This window comes from Cheilinus undulatus, linkage group 5, assembly GCF_018320785.1.
Source record: "Cheilinus undulatus linkage group 5, ASM1832078v1, whole genome shotgun sequence".
NCBI lineage: Eukaryota > Metazoa > Chordata > Actinopteri > Labriformes > Labridae > Cheilinus > Cheilinus undulatus.
The window spans coordinates 25,308,871-25,323,407 of record NC_054869.1 but is presented as its reverse complement, the minus strand read 5'-3'; the positions used below and the strand labels follow the sequence as shown (position 1 = coordinate 25,323,407).

The window sequence follows — 14,537 nt, the reverse complement described above, 5'->3', positions numbered from 1 at the left end:
CGTCTCACCATTGATTCACTGATGCCAAGGGTACGTGCAGCAGCTCTGTTTCCTTCTTTGACAGCCAGATCGACCGCTTTTAACTTAAAAGCTGCATCATATGCATTTCTTCGTTTGTTTTCCATAATGAGGGTTTGTGCATGAAAACTTCCTTTGTGCAAACTGTCTCGCTCTCATAATGTCTGTCTTGCTCTCGTTCTGTCTCTCGTACTGCATTTGGTTCCACTTTTGCTTTAGTTGTTCGCGCGAACTGCCTGTCTCACTCTTTTCCGGCCTCCAGCATTTCCTGCTGGAGCCCGCCTCTTAAAGGTGGGGGATGTGGACCGGCCATAGAGCCCACAGAGTTTAAAGGTGGGGGACCGTAACCTGTAAAATCCATAGATTTAGAAGGTCCCCTAGTGGCCGTTAGCTGTAATTAATCTCTGTAAAAATCCATAGATTAGCCGCATCGTTGTATAGGCCGCAGGGTTCAAAGCATGGGAAAAAAGTAGCGGCTTATAGTCCGGAAATTACGGTAATGTTAAGTGGCAAATCTTAGAAACAACTTCCACTGGACGATGACAGCAGACATCTGCACAACAACAACAATGCAGCTTATCACTGCAGCTTATTTTATTCTCATGTCCTACATTGATTTTTTAAGCATAAAAGGCTGGCACTCAACCTTATTCTACCAAAGAGCCGCCAAACCGGGGATGTAAGGTAGATTATCAGTTAATCCTGGTTGAAATGAAATAAAGCAGTGAATTGGTGGGTATTTATGAGGTTAAGTGGGATGCAATAGTCTTCATCAAAATGTCACATATGTAGTGTCAGAAGAAACCATGTGTCACTGATAATGACCATATATTTATTTTATTTGCTGACATCTGACCAAAACCTTGTAACTCAGTTTTTCATGATTTTTAAGTCAGTTAAATTGGTGCTATTGGTCACCCTTTACATCTGTCAGTGGGTTTTAACCAATTTTAAAGCAATAAAACATGTTTAAAGATGTGTTTTTTAGTCCCTGAAAAGTGGGGATTAGTCTTTGGCCCAGTGTTATGTGAGTTCCACCTGGCCTAAAGATTTTTTAAGATAGTAGAATGTGCTGAGTTTGAGCTCTGAGATGGTTTTCAAAGAGCTGATGAATGATGGTTGGATGTCTGGGTATTCATATCTCACATTGGGGCCTTTACTGTAGTTCTGTGACTTTATTAACATTAAAGAGATGCTTTCTATTTTTTTCCACTCATTATTAATCCTTTATCTAAAGAAGGAGGGGCCTCATTGGTCTTTGCCCTGGGTCCCCAAATGACTAAAACCGGCCCTGCCTCACTCCTGCAGTTCTCCCAGACACATCGTTCTGCCCTGCCTCATTCTGTATCTTTGGTTTCGGGTGTACTCGACGGTACAGATAAAAAAAAACATAGAAGTTTTTATTTGGTAGTGAAAGCCCGTCTTTTTTATGTGGGTAACAGAATAATTGATGTGACCTATAATTAATCTTCACTCATGACGGTGTTTACCTAAAGGTTTTTAGGAGATTTTTTTCAAGGAAGCCTTAAAAGAGCCGCAACTGGTTACAAAAGAGCCACATGCGGCTCAAGAGCTGTGAGATGAGTTTCACTGATATCAGGGTTAAAGACAGGTAATTTAATTCTTCTCAGAAGAGGCTGAACATTCAGCTTTGGGGCCCCCATTGACTTATGGGGCCTTATGCATTTTCATAGTCCGCTTATAGCAAGAAACGGCTCTGATGTCTGTCTTGCAACAATCCTGTCTCTGAGCTCTGCAGGCGTCTTCTTTGTCCTCATGGCTTTGGTTTTTGCTCTGATACGCATTGTCATCTGTGAGGTCTTCTATAGAGAGGTGTGCGCTTTTCCAAATCATATCCAATCAATTTTATTTACCACCACCTCCAATCAAGGTGTAGAAACATCTTAGCAAAGATCTAGAGAAATTGGAGGCACCTGAGCTACTGAGGGGTACAGAGTGTAGATTAATGAGAGAAAAAATGAGTTTAATCGACTGTAGCATCAGGCTGAAACATAACAAAAGTGAAAAAGTGAAGGGGGTCTGAACACTTTCTGATGCATTGTAAATCCATAGCCATTGAACCTTATCTATCAATGATATATGTTTACCTAACCTAAATGAGTCATTTTTGTGTTTGAGCTCAGTCAGACCTTTTAAAGATGCTACCATTTCATTTAACTGATGTCTATTTTCACAATGATTTTTAACTTTACTAGAACACAGAAACACATTGCCTTAGGGCATCAGAGTGGATACACTGTCATGATTTTCTATGACTGTTGTTTATCGTGGAGGTTTTGTTGAAGAAAAGGCAGCTGTTAGGCTCACTCTCTTCAAACACTTTGAGGCAATTCTATAAACCTTCATATGTTGACAGTACAGCCTCTTGGAGCAGCGTCCAACTTTTTGAGGAGTCCAGTGTAGCCATGGTTATGCTACCAAGGCCCTTCAACCTAGACTCCTTTTTTCATACGTGGCTTCTTTGCCATTTCACCCCGTCTCTCCACGCCGACTGTGTACCTTTTATTGTGAACGCTGGTTGGAAAGCTATTTTGCTGGACAGTGTAACTTGGTCTCCAAACATACATCAGAAATCAGTCTTTCTGATACCAAAAATCCAGTCTTGCACCTTCAAATGACTAAGATTAAATGCATAGTCTGTTAAGGGAGATTACCTCTGATGTTGGAGATATTTAGTTGCAATGCAGCAATGAAGCTTGCAGACTGTGCTGCTGCAGATTTCAAAGAGGCTGAAAAAGAATCTTCTTTGCAGTGCTGTATGAGGAAGTTAAAAGTTTTTTGGCTAAGGACGCAGATGTTCACTCAGTGAAAAACAGAGTGTGACATGAACAAAATGTGTTTGCTTTCATGAAACCCTGGCGGATATAGCAGGGCTCCACTTTGCATATGTTGATGCAGAGGTTTGGGAACTCGTTCATTCTTTTTTGAATCTCCTAGACTAGAAGACTAGAAGAAGATGAATGATGATTCAAAGATTTTAGTTCCTTACATATATTCCAATGAAAAGTGACGAATGCCACATTCCTGGCAGCTCTAACAATCCAGTTTTGACATGACGTGTCAGAATTATAACTCTCTTAGAATACTTTGAAAGCAGGTAACCAGGCTGTTTCCAGAGATAAATTAGATGTGCCTACAGTGTATCCAGTTGTATGGCTCCATCGTGAATCCAAGCAAGTCAAGGCAGCTCTGAATTGTTGGATGAACATGTTTTCTCCCTTGCAGCACAGGTGGGTGGTCATTCAGATGCAAAACTTCAGCTCATTTTAACAGGCAGACTGTTCACCTCTGTGCAGAAATATCTCAGGATATGAGAGTCCTCACAATTTTTATTACATTCAGTAAGGAGCCTTATCCGCTCACAATCGAAGCTACATGTAAACAGGAACATAAATCAGTGGAGGCAGTGTGTGTGGAGAAGAGGCAGAGTGTTACGTTGACCTGGGACTATGGGAGTTAGAAATGAGTTCAGTGTACGTGTTGGCTGCAGAACACCATATGTGCACAGTCCAGCAGAGTGTTGCTGAGGAGGCCAGGGAGAGGTAAAGGCTGAGAGGAGCAGCAGAGAGTGACCTTGTGGATGACTGAAAGCTGTGGAGCTGTGAGAGAGCTAGCCCTAGCTGCACAGCAAATATTTATTTATATGTATAGTGCTGACCACAGAAATGGCTATCTAGTGAACCTGTTAATTAATCAGTACGACAAGTCAGGGCGAATAATCAATTTTTATTGGCTAGGAGGTGTCAGTTAATTTTCAAGCAGTTTGTGCAGTTTTTTTTTTTTTGTTTGTTTTTTTTGGAGGGGGTGGGGGGTATTACGGATCCAGACATCTAAGTTATGACAGTTTCATGAATACAGCTGAAGTAAGAAACTGAAAGTTGGAATCTTTTGTATGTTTTGACTTTAGGCACTGTTGCTTACCCTTCATCTTGTTAGAATGCTTCTAGCTTTCTGTGAGTCTCAGTGCAGAGACTACAAATCTCTCATATTCCCAAGTCTTAGCAAAGCACTGTTTCATTTAGTGACCAACATTTTGATGGGACTGGAATGTCACTGGAGAGTTATTATTTTCCAGGTTTCAGTCAAACCTTGAGACATTTCTGATATAGTAGCACAGAGTTAAGGCCTCCAAAACACTTTTGTTTGCCTTTCATACGAAATTGTTTTTGCTTTAGCAAGTGCCCACGGAAAAGAGGAATAATTTTGTTTCTTGCTTCTCTAGTCTCCTTAACTACCTTATAATGGACACTGGAGAAGACAGTAGGCATTATTGATACAATTTGTCAATACAGTTATTTTTGAAACAAGGAATAAATGAGCAGATTTTGCTGATATTTCCTGCTGATACACAGCAGACTGTCAGAGTGTATCAGAACGCTCCATATGACAAGGTGAAACATAATGATTGTGGGGTTTTAAGCAGAACCAACAGACCTCAGCTGAAGGTTATTTTTTCTTTTCTTCTTCTTACTCTTTAAAACATGATGGCTTTTCTTTTTCAATGTTACACACTTTGTCAGGGTTGTCTAAAGGAATGACCCTGTGTTTGTTGTTTCATTATGAGAATGAATTTTATTTTGAAAATTCAAATACAGGTCATTTAAAAGGGGTCACATTGATGTTTAGTGCTCTGCAGAGCTCGGTGTCTGTCAGCAGGTTGTAACAGGGTTGTTTGTAGCTCTCAGACAGGCAGGTGAAGCTTGGTATTACTGTTACTATTAAAAATTGATCATGCTAACAATGTTGATGTAATCCAAAGAAATGAGCTGTCATTACTTAGTATGTGCTAATATTTGAAAAAGGTGGTGTCTATCTTTTGTGTTTAAATCAAATGTTTGGCTTTTGTGGGAGGTAAACAGGTGTACAGAACAAACACGATTTCCTTTACAATAACAGCAGTTTATGCGCTGGTATCAATATCAGCATCAGATAAATTGAATGGAATCAGTATCAGATATATTGAATGGTTTCAGCCACATATTTCTTCTGAAGAATGGTTGCTGATTGAGGCCCCTAATCTATCTTTGAAGCTTTAGTGTTCCTCTTGTCTTGATAGCTGCTGTGAGGTGGCAGCAAACTGAGACATGAAAAGCACTCTGTATATATTAGACTCTAACAGTACATAACTGATGAACTTCAGCCTTTTTAATGTGCAATGTTGATGTTTTTGAGAAAATGCTGCCTCAAAAATGCTCAGTGATTAGGAAAATTACAAGATCTCATGCTCATTAGGTATCAGCTCTTCATTTTGGTCATCCTCAACGTCTGTGACTCCTGCTTCAGTTTCTCTCTTGGATTTAATGAGTGTCCTATTCTGTTTGTCCTGTACCCAAAATAAACAATGAACCCTTCCTATCCCTCTAAACTATGGACATGACTTGACTCTTATTACGGAAAATCTTAAAAGGGCAGGAAGTGATTGCAAAGCAATTTTGTTCTAATGTATCACAAACGTTTTGATTACCGCCTGCAGCTTTCTGGTAACCTGCTGATGATTGCAGACGGATTGAAAGTTGCAGGAAAGAGGAAAAAAAACATTTAACAGTGTCATACAGAAAGACCAAAGTGCATTTAAGCAGGCAATCAGAACGATAACTCTCTTTGATAAATTCTTATCATTACAGCTCTCTTTGTATTGTTTTTGTCACATTGGTGGTAGGATGTGATGCTGTCATTTTGTTGTTGTCTGGATAAGTTGAGAAAAATACAGAATTAACTTTGATCAGACCTTCCCCTATTCCCCACGTTAAAGCTTTTTAAGACCTTTAAGAACCATGCTGCATTAAAATGTTAATTTATGCAGTAAGAAAGGATTTTCTTGAAAATCCTGTTACACCTTAACGCAATAAGGATCTTGATTTTTGGCCTCATAAGCATAATTGCTGCTGCTTTAAAAATCACAGCTGATTAAGGCACAGCATTAGGAGGTCTAGGGCCTCATTTTGGTAATTTAAGATTTAAATGCCTTTTTAACAAGTCACTCTCAGTGCAGAAAGGATCATTGGCTGTATGATTTTTATGTCTCTATACTCTCACTGACCTTGTCTTGTGTTCCAGGCTGGAATGATCCGCACTGACTCGGATGAGTACTTTATTGAGCCTCTGGAGAGAGGAGCTCAGGAGCTGGAGGACCAGGGCCGGGTCCATGTGGTTTACCGCAGGTCGGCTCTGCTTCAAACTACTTCTGAAATCCAAGAGGACTACCAGCTTCAAGGTAGGATGCACAAACATGATATTAACTGCTGCTTGGAGGTATAGCTGTCCACAGGGTGTTGGAGAGTACTTTTGCTAATGCTGCTCTTTCTTTGTCTGTTGTGGTGATAGTTTTTCATGAGAAAATCCTAAATGCTTCTCTCTAACTGTTCTCAGAGGAAGGAACCTCAACAACCACAGAGCTTGTTCGCCATCATATATCATCACTAAATTATAGATTTCTTCTAAAAATTGCTACCCTGTTCTCCTATCACAAAAAGGACTTAAATTTCATTATAAAATCCCTGGATGGTGAGTGGTCGAACCAAATATGCTTGCTGATAGCCTCTATGAACAACATTAAACATCAATAAGAAAGAATCAAACAAAGCATGGCATAAGCTGAAATGACATGCTTCACTTGATGTAAAGACATGCAATTAATGCATTCTGATTTTAAAAATAAAATGCATGACTCAACCTGGAATGACAAATTGCAGCCTGCAGTATGAGTCATGGAGACATCATCCTCTTTTGTCTTCACCTGAAAAGTGTCTACATTTCAGAAATAGGAGAAATAGTTTGCATGAAGGGTTTCATGTAGTTATAGAAAATAATAATAATGATTAATTGTCTCCACATCAGTAGGGCCTACAGATGAGGATGAAATTATTAACCCCCAGGGCTTTGTGCAGGCCAGCCAATGATGTTCACTTTTGTCTTCTGGAAGTAGTTCTTCACCAGGAGCCACGTATGTTTTGGGTTGTTTTAGTACTGGAAGACAAAGTGCCGACCCAGACCTAGTTTTGCTGCAGACTGCTTGAGGCTTTCTCTCACAGTCTTTACATACCCTTCTTTCTTCATGATTCCCTCCACTTTTACAAGATTCTCACTATCAGAAGCATCCCAATAGCATTATACTCCCACCGCCATGTTTTACTGTGGGGACGGTGTTCTTTGGGTGATACACCTCTACCTTCTTTCTCCAAACATCACCAAGCTCTCTGTGGCCAAAGAGCTCTAGTTTGGTCTCATCTTACCAAAGGCCATGCTTCCAGTATGTATAATCTTTCTCCAGGTTGATCTTTGGCATACTTCAGTCTGGCTTGAAGAACTTGAGTTTTTCTTGGTCCATTCCTGTGCAGGGCTTTAGTGATGGTCTTCTTTGAGACTACAAGTCCTCCACTAGTGTCTTGGCAGCTGTTCTGGGGTCTTCAGACACATCTCTCACTATTTTTCTTTCCAGGGTCTTTTAGATCTTTGTCTTCCTTTCTCTGCCAGGCTTATTCTGTGTGTGGCTGTCTTTAGATTTCTTGATTATACTTCTCACTCCAGTTCTTGACACTTGGAAATGCTGTGGGAACTTTGTACAACCTTCTCCTGCTTTGTGAGCATCAACTATTCTTTTTCTGCAGTCTAAATGGATTTTTTTTGTTTTTGCAGTGATGCTTTCTCCTGCTCAAATCCTAGCTGAAGTTTTTGTACTGTGTGTAAATTGGAAGGTAACCCTCAGTTTAAACTTGATTTTACAACCTTTGAGCATTACAAAGTTAAAGCACATCATTGCACAACAGTGGTTTCAGCACTTCAGCATTTTGTTTCTGTGTACAAGGTAAAATAACGAAGCATCCCAAATAAAGCTGTGTTAAAAACTCCTTGCTCTGTTTAACAGCACTTGGTCATCAACAGCACATCTCCTTCTATCCCATTTAAAACTGAGCTAAACCTTTTTCTCCACATATCTCTTGAGTGTCTTTGCCAAATTTCAGTCCACTGTTTGCTTGTTTGTAATCTTGCCATCTTGACAGTGTGTAAAAAAGCATCTGCTACTGTCACAGTTTAAGTGCCTGAGCAGTTTTTATGCTTCTCCAACTTTCATCAAAGATTGTCTGTTACAGACGCCGTAAAATTTACACCAATCATGTGAAAAGATAAACAGTTCCTGCACTTTTCTTTTTCAGCTTTAAACTAAGTAAAATCTTAACAATAATCACTTTAAAGCACGTGTCACAGTCGAAGTTTATAATTCTGTCCATCTAGTTGGACAGAGGCACTGGCTGCACTAACAATTTCCTACCAACAGAGAGATGGCAGTTCTGCTCCCCAGCTTGCAAAGGAAAGGCATCAGTTTTGCCAGATGGGGGGGGGGGGGGTGCTGTCTGCTGTCAGGTTGTTAAAATTAGAGTCATTCAGACTGCCTAAAATCATGATAAAACACATGGATGGCTCATGAAAAAGTCTTTTGGTAGTAATGCTTGTGTTTTGGGCTATTTTGTTAGGCTTTAAATGATGAAAACAATTTAACTTGTGCGTTTTTTGACAGCAATAAGCCACTTTTTGTGTGTGTATCGTGGGGGGCACAGCTCTTCTTAGATATGTGAAGGGGGGGCTCAGTGGAAAAAAGCTTGAAAACCACTAGCCTAAAGGGTTGGGGCTTCGTCAAAACCCATCTTATCAGGAAGTGACTACCATCCACTTTCTGTATTCTCTGCTTTTACACAACACTACAGCTTAATGACTACTTATTCTAGTCAGGCTTATTAATCAAGACACATTCATACAAAAGCAGTTTAAAGACTTTAATAGAGTCTTAAAGAGACATTAAAAGTAGTAAAAGAAATATGAAATGTGAAATATGACTTCAAGCAAAAAGACATTAAAATGTTAAGTATGCTACAAACAATATGTGTAGGATTCTCAGCTCAAAGGTTAACTCCTAAACTTTCTCTGTGCCTCCCCCCACATCGCTTGGAGTTTGTCAGCTTATAAAACCCTGGCAACCTTCATATCACATTTGATGGAAGGCTACCCTCCTTCTATTCTCAAACTCAGACAGTGAGGTGTATTTAAAAGCCCCCAAAAGCAGAACTTCTCCTTATTGAACAAATTACTGCTTTTACTGCTGCTTCCTCTGTGACTAATGTGATTATTAATACAAACAGCTGTCACTGCCTGCTCTAAAAACCTGTTTCTGCTCCATTTACCAAACAAATGTCACTGCATTCACTGTGAAGGCGATCTATGCTGGGGAAAGAGCTTTTCCTGAGGGTAACTTTATGTTGTAGGAACAACAAAGGTTCAGGCTCCTATGAGTCATCGCTTTTTTGTTTTTACCATATAATGCCTTACGGGACACAAAAACAGAAAATTAATTATATAATAAAACAAATTTTAATCACAAAACCCCCATGTAGCTTTGTTTCCAGTCTCTGAATAAATCTCGCTGTAGTGTAAATAGAGCATAAATGCTCGTACTTAGCCAGTCAGGGTCTATTTTATCACAAATTATATGCGTATGTGTGCTGTCAAAATGAATGTCAGCCAGTATGTATCTTAGCTTGTCATAGCAGAGTCCCACTGATACACTTGGGCTATATTAACACTGCAAGCCATAGCATGAAGGTAAATCTGATTCAAAATAATCCATACAATGACTACAGATGTTCAAACTATCATAAAAATCTGAGTCACAAAGTAGCAGAAAAATGTTTAAAAATCATGATCAGGTCACTTTTTGCATGCAGTGTGAGTGCAAACTCAGGGTTGTTTATCACCTCCACTTAAAATCAGTAACCATCGGAGGTATTGACCCTGATTGCTGTTGAGGAAGGCAGTTTTTCTCTGAATGGATGTGATGACACACTCAAAGTTATAGGAAAAAACAGAAAAAGACACAAAAATGGGGAAAAAGTGCTCAAGCAATCAGCTGCCCAATTTTTGAACTCAAAACTAGATTCACACCACATTTTCCTTTTTTTAGACCAACTGGCACACAAGCCGTGAAAATTACTCCATGTATACACCGCGTTCCAAATTATTTTGCAAATTGGATTTTAGTGTCATAAACATTCAAATTTTTGTTTTTCAATCAAACTTATGGATGATATTGTGTCTCAGAGCTCTTTGGATCACTGAAATCAATCTCAGACACCTGTGATAAATATTTTGCCAGGTTAGCCCAATTAAAGGAAAACTACTTAAGAAGGATTCTTCACATTATGAAGCAGGCCACAGGTTTCAAGCAATATGGGAAAGGAAAGGAGAGCAGATGCTAAAATGCCATTACAAATCAGCAAACATGTATTTGAAGCTGCTGGTGCCTATGGAGTCACAAGAACCTCAAGGTGTAGGATTCTCCAGGGCTTGCAGTCGTGTATAAACCTACTATTCGGCTGCCCTAACCAATGCTTACAAGCAGAAACAGTTGCAGTGGGCCCAGAAATACATGAAGACTCATTTTCAAACAGTCTTGTTTACTGATGAGTGCCATGCAACCCTGGATGGTCCAGATGGAGGAGTAGTGGATGGTTGGTGGATGGCCACCATGTCCCGACAAGGCTGTGATGTCAGCAAGGAGGTGGTGGAGTCATGTTCTGGGCCGGAATCATGAGGAGAGAGCTGTGGCCTCTTTAGGGTCCCTAAAGGTGTGAAAATGACCTCAGCAAAGTGTATAGAGTTTCTGACTGATCATTTTCTTCCATGAAACAAAAAGAAGAACCATGCCTTTTGTAGCAAAATATCTTCATGCATGACAATACACCATCTCATGCTGCAAAGAATCCCTCTGTGTCATTGGCTGCTATGGGCATAAAAGGAGAGAAACTCATGGTGTGACCCCCATCCTCCCCTGACCTCAACCTTTGGAGCATCTTCAAGCTAAAGATTTAGATCTAGGGAGGCGGTTTACATCAAAACTGCAGCTCTGGGAGGATATTCTGACATCCTGCAAAGAAATTCAAGCAGAAACTCTTCAAAAATAAACAAGTTCAATGGATGTAAGAATAGTGAAGGTGATATCAAAGAAGGGCTCCTATGTTAACATGCAACTTGGCCTAATAAGATATTTTTGGTTGAAATAGCTTTTGATTTCAGTAACATGACCTCCTAATGCTGCAAATTCAACAAATGAACATTTTCAGTTCTTTACAACCAATAAAATCTTTTGAACTCTGTTGTGCATTATAATGTGGAACAGTGCATTTTGAGATTTTTATTTAAAAAGAATTATTGTTATCATTATGAAGTTTGTTCTTAAACATTTGAATTATGCTCTAACGGCTGATGACTTGAAACATATTCTGACTGTCATTTGCATTAATATCTAGAAAATCAGAGAAAAATATCATTTGCATAATAATTTGGAACGTGGTGTATTTTTCCTAGAAAATTCAAAAGACCCACAGAGATTTTTTTGGATGATGCTGGCAGAAGTAGTAATCACATCACATGTTAGTAATTTTAATCATGTAAAAGTGCATGTACTCAAGAAAGAGCAGGATTAAACAAACAAACAAACAAACAAACAAACAAACAAACAAACAAACAGTTGGACTCCAGCTTAGCTCATTTGAAGGGGCAGGCACCCATATGCAGAGGCTGCAGTCAGATGCACTGGTCATGGGACTGATTCCTGGTCTCCTCCACTTTCTTTCCCCATATATCCTGTTCCTCTTCAACTGTCATACCTAGATAAAGCCCCCCCCCCCCCCAAAAAAAAAACAATAAAAAAAAATAAAAATGAAAAATGAAAATACCATGCAGTTGTATGGTTCAAGGCACCACAGCATGATGATATCACTGCAAATTCTTCATATGGTAAATTGTCTCAATATATAAATGAACCTAAAATTTGAAGCAATTAAAGAGAATACTTTCATTTAACTTTGATGTATAATAATTATTGCTTTTCATCAAAAAAGAATAGTATTATCAAGTTTTATTTAAAAGTTATTTCACGATGGATTTTTTTATCCATGACTTTTATGTCAAGGAGTATTACTTGCCTTACTTCTTTTGACGTTGCAAAAACTACTCTAAAATATTACAGCTTTGGACACTTTTATGATTTTTGGGTCAGCTGGTCCCTCTGTGACCAGTTAGATAGTGTCTCTTACTGTCTGGACTGAGCCCTGGATCTTTAGGTAATGTGTAGAATTACTTGCTGTGGCAGCTGGTGCATTTTTCTTCAGCAGGGGTATGATAAGATCTTAATTCTATATGTTAGTGAATTTACGGTATATCAACAGACATCACTGCACTGTGAGTTAAAATAAATTAATAGGCCTTTTTTCAACATCTGCATTTGTTTAATTTGTGCACAAATTAAACACAAAAATGGTTGAAGTCAAACTACACCACTCCAGCTCAGCTCAGCTGTCCTCCTCCTGTTCCTGCCTTCCCTTGTATCAGCTTTAGTGGTTGTATTTGCAGCGTCTTTTATGAAATTACCAAGTTGTTATAGTTGTTTTTGTTCTATTCACCTGCTATCTGATTTTATAACAGCTGATCAGCACAAAGAAGACTTTTATGTCCCATATCAAAATAGTCAGAACTAGCGCAGACATTTTACAGAGTTATAATATAAATTTACTGACCAAACAATGGCAAAAGTTTACATTTGATGATCAAATCAGTAGGAGTGCTATATTAATAAATGTAGTATTTATTTATCGCCCAAACACCAGTGTGTCAAGTAGGACTCCTTGGTGAGGCTTCCCACAGGTGATTGACATACAGAGTGCCTGGCTATAGTTTGCTGCTTAGCTTTCTCCAGAAAGTGCTTTAAATCAGTCAAATTTGTCTAGGTCTAATCCAGATGTTTGAAAAGGTGTCAGGGAAATTATGTTTGTACCTTGATGATAGACCAGCAAAGAGCGAGTGTAATTTCTCTCCCCTGTCACAGGTGTGATGAATAATGTTGATGCCTGGTTGATCAGGTCTGAGCTGTGTGCTTTTTTCTGATGTTCATCCTAGCATTAATCTCCCTTAAGTTTAACAATTTATGCGATTTATGTAGGGAATGTTTTTAATTTACTTTTTTGTTGCACGTTACATACTTTTATCCTTAAATATGTCACGGTTTTGTAGTATATTGGAGTTTATTTATGAATTTCAATATTTGTATTTCAAACATCATTTTTCAAATTTCAATCAGTAACTTCTTCTTTCTGGTAAGAGTGATAGGGGTGACCAGCCACCACTGCTTGATAGATAAGAAGGCACAAAGCTCTGATTTATAAGCATTGTCTTTCCTTGGTTGACTACAGATCAACTAATGGTGAATTATAATGGCATTTGCATTATGTTCAGTGCATTATGTGTGTAAGTCACAATTTGACTGAGAAATAACTGAGAGTTGAAACAATATTTCAAAGTGTCACTTCTTTTTAATGCCACTTTAAGACCAGCCCTAACCCCATCTTCTTCTTTCAAGTTCAATCAGCGCTTCCTGAGTTGACCAGATCAGATGTATTTATTTAAAAGATAGCCAACTGATTCTATTAAAAGTTTTCCAAATTGCACTTGGAAAAATCCAGTTTCTGGTTGCGGTGTTGTCATTCATGTGCAGACAGTTGGATAACATAAAGTGACGAAGAAATAAAAGATCTGATTTTTTTTTGATAGGTTAAATTTGTCATTTTGGATATGTATCATAATTATTAATTCACTTATTTTACTTATCTTGCTCTGCAGGACTCCACTAGAAAGTTGTACACATTGTCTTGGTAGGGGAAAAAAAAAAATAAAAAAATAACATGAAGCCACCATATTCTACTACTTTTGTATTTTTTATTTGTGATGGACACAATACGGTTTGAAGTGATTACAGTGATCATAGGAGATTTTGGTAAATACTTTTCTTATGTGAATGTATCTTGGATTTAAGAAATGTCTGTTAGTCTGGCTGTTCATTTTACTCCGTCTTGAGTTTATTCCATGTAGAGAAAACTAGACTTCCTGCTGTTTTTTTTTCTTCTTTTCCTTTGAGCAGCACAGAACAGACGGGTGTGATAAAGTATGCAGTTGTTAACACCATGCTCATGTAATGATGTAATTGCTAAATGGATTGCACTTACATACTGTCTCTTCTGTCAGTTTTTAGCCAATCAAAGTGCATTAGACTGTATGCTTTTTCCACATACTCATTCTGTTTTGTGGGGGCACTTTGCTTAAAGTGGGGGTATTATGTCTTTTTTTCAAGGCTTTACACCATCTCTCTGATACCCACGTAGTAGCTTTACATGGTTTACAGCTCAAAAAACTCCTCATGTTTCTCACACTGGTGTCATGAAAACCCTTATTTTAACCTCCGTCCTAAACGCTTCATTTTCACTGCTGTCTCTTTAACCCAGGGACTATCTATCCCACTTTTCTCAACAGGAGTATGTTAGATAGAAAGTGTGGAACACCTAAGGCAATATCTTCCACCTTTCCAAAGTACATTCTGACACATGGATTGAAGGATCCTGGGATCGAACTGCTGATCTTCCTGTTAGTAAATGACAGCTCTATCTCCTGAGCTGCAG

At 38.7% G+C, this 14,537-nt stretch overlaps 1 protein-coding gene across 2 annotated transcripts in view; it reads left to right on the top strand.

Moving 5' to 3' along the window:
* The window catches only part of adamts3 (ADAM metallopeptidase with thrombospondin type 1 motif, 3), a 239,396-nt gene that overhangs the window by 56,255 nt on the left and 168,604 nt on the right, over nucleotides 1-14,537 (top strand). For both annotated transcript variants that reach the window (XM_041788544.1, XM_041788543.1), the window contains exon 4: nucleotides 6,097-6,253. In XM_041788544.1, coding sequence (XP_041644478.1) covers nucleotides 6,097-6,253 — 157 coding nt within the window. The remainder of the gene's footprint in view (nucleotides 1-6,096; nucleotides 6,254-14,537) is intronic.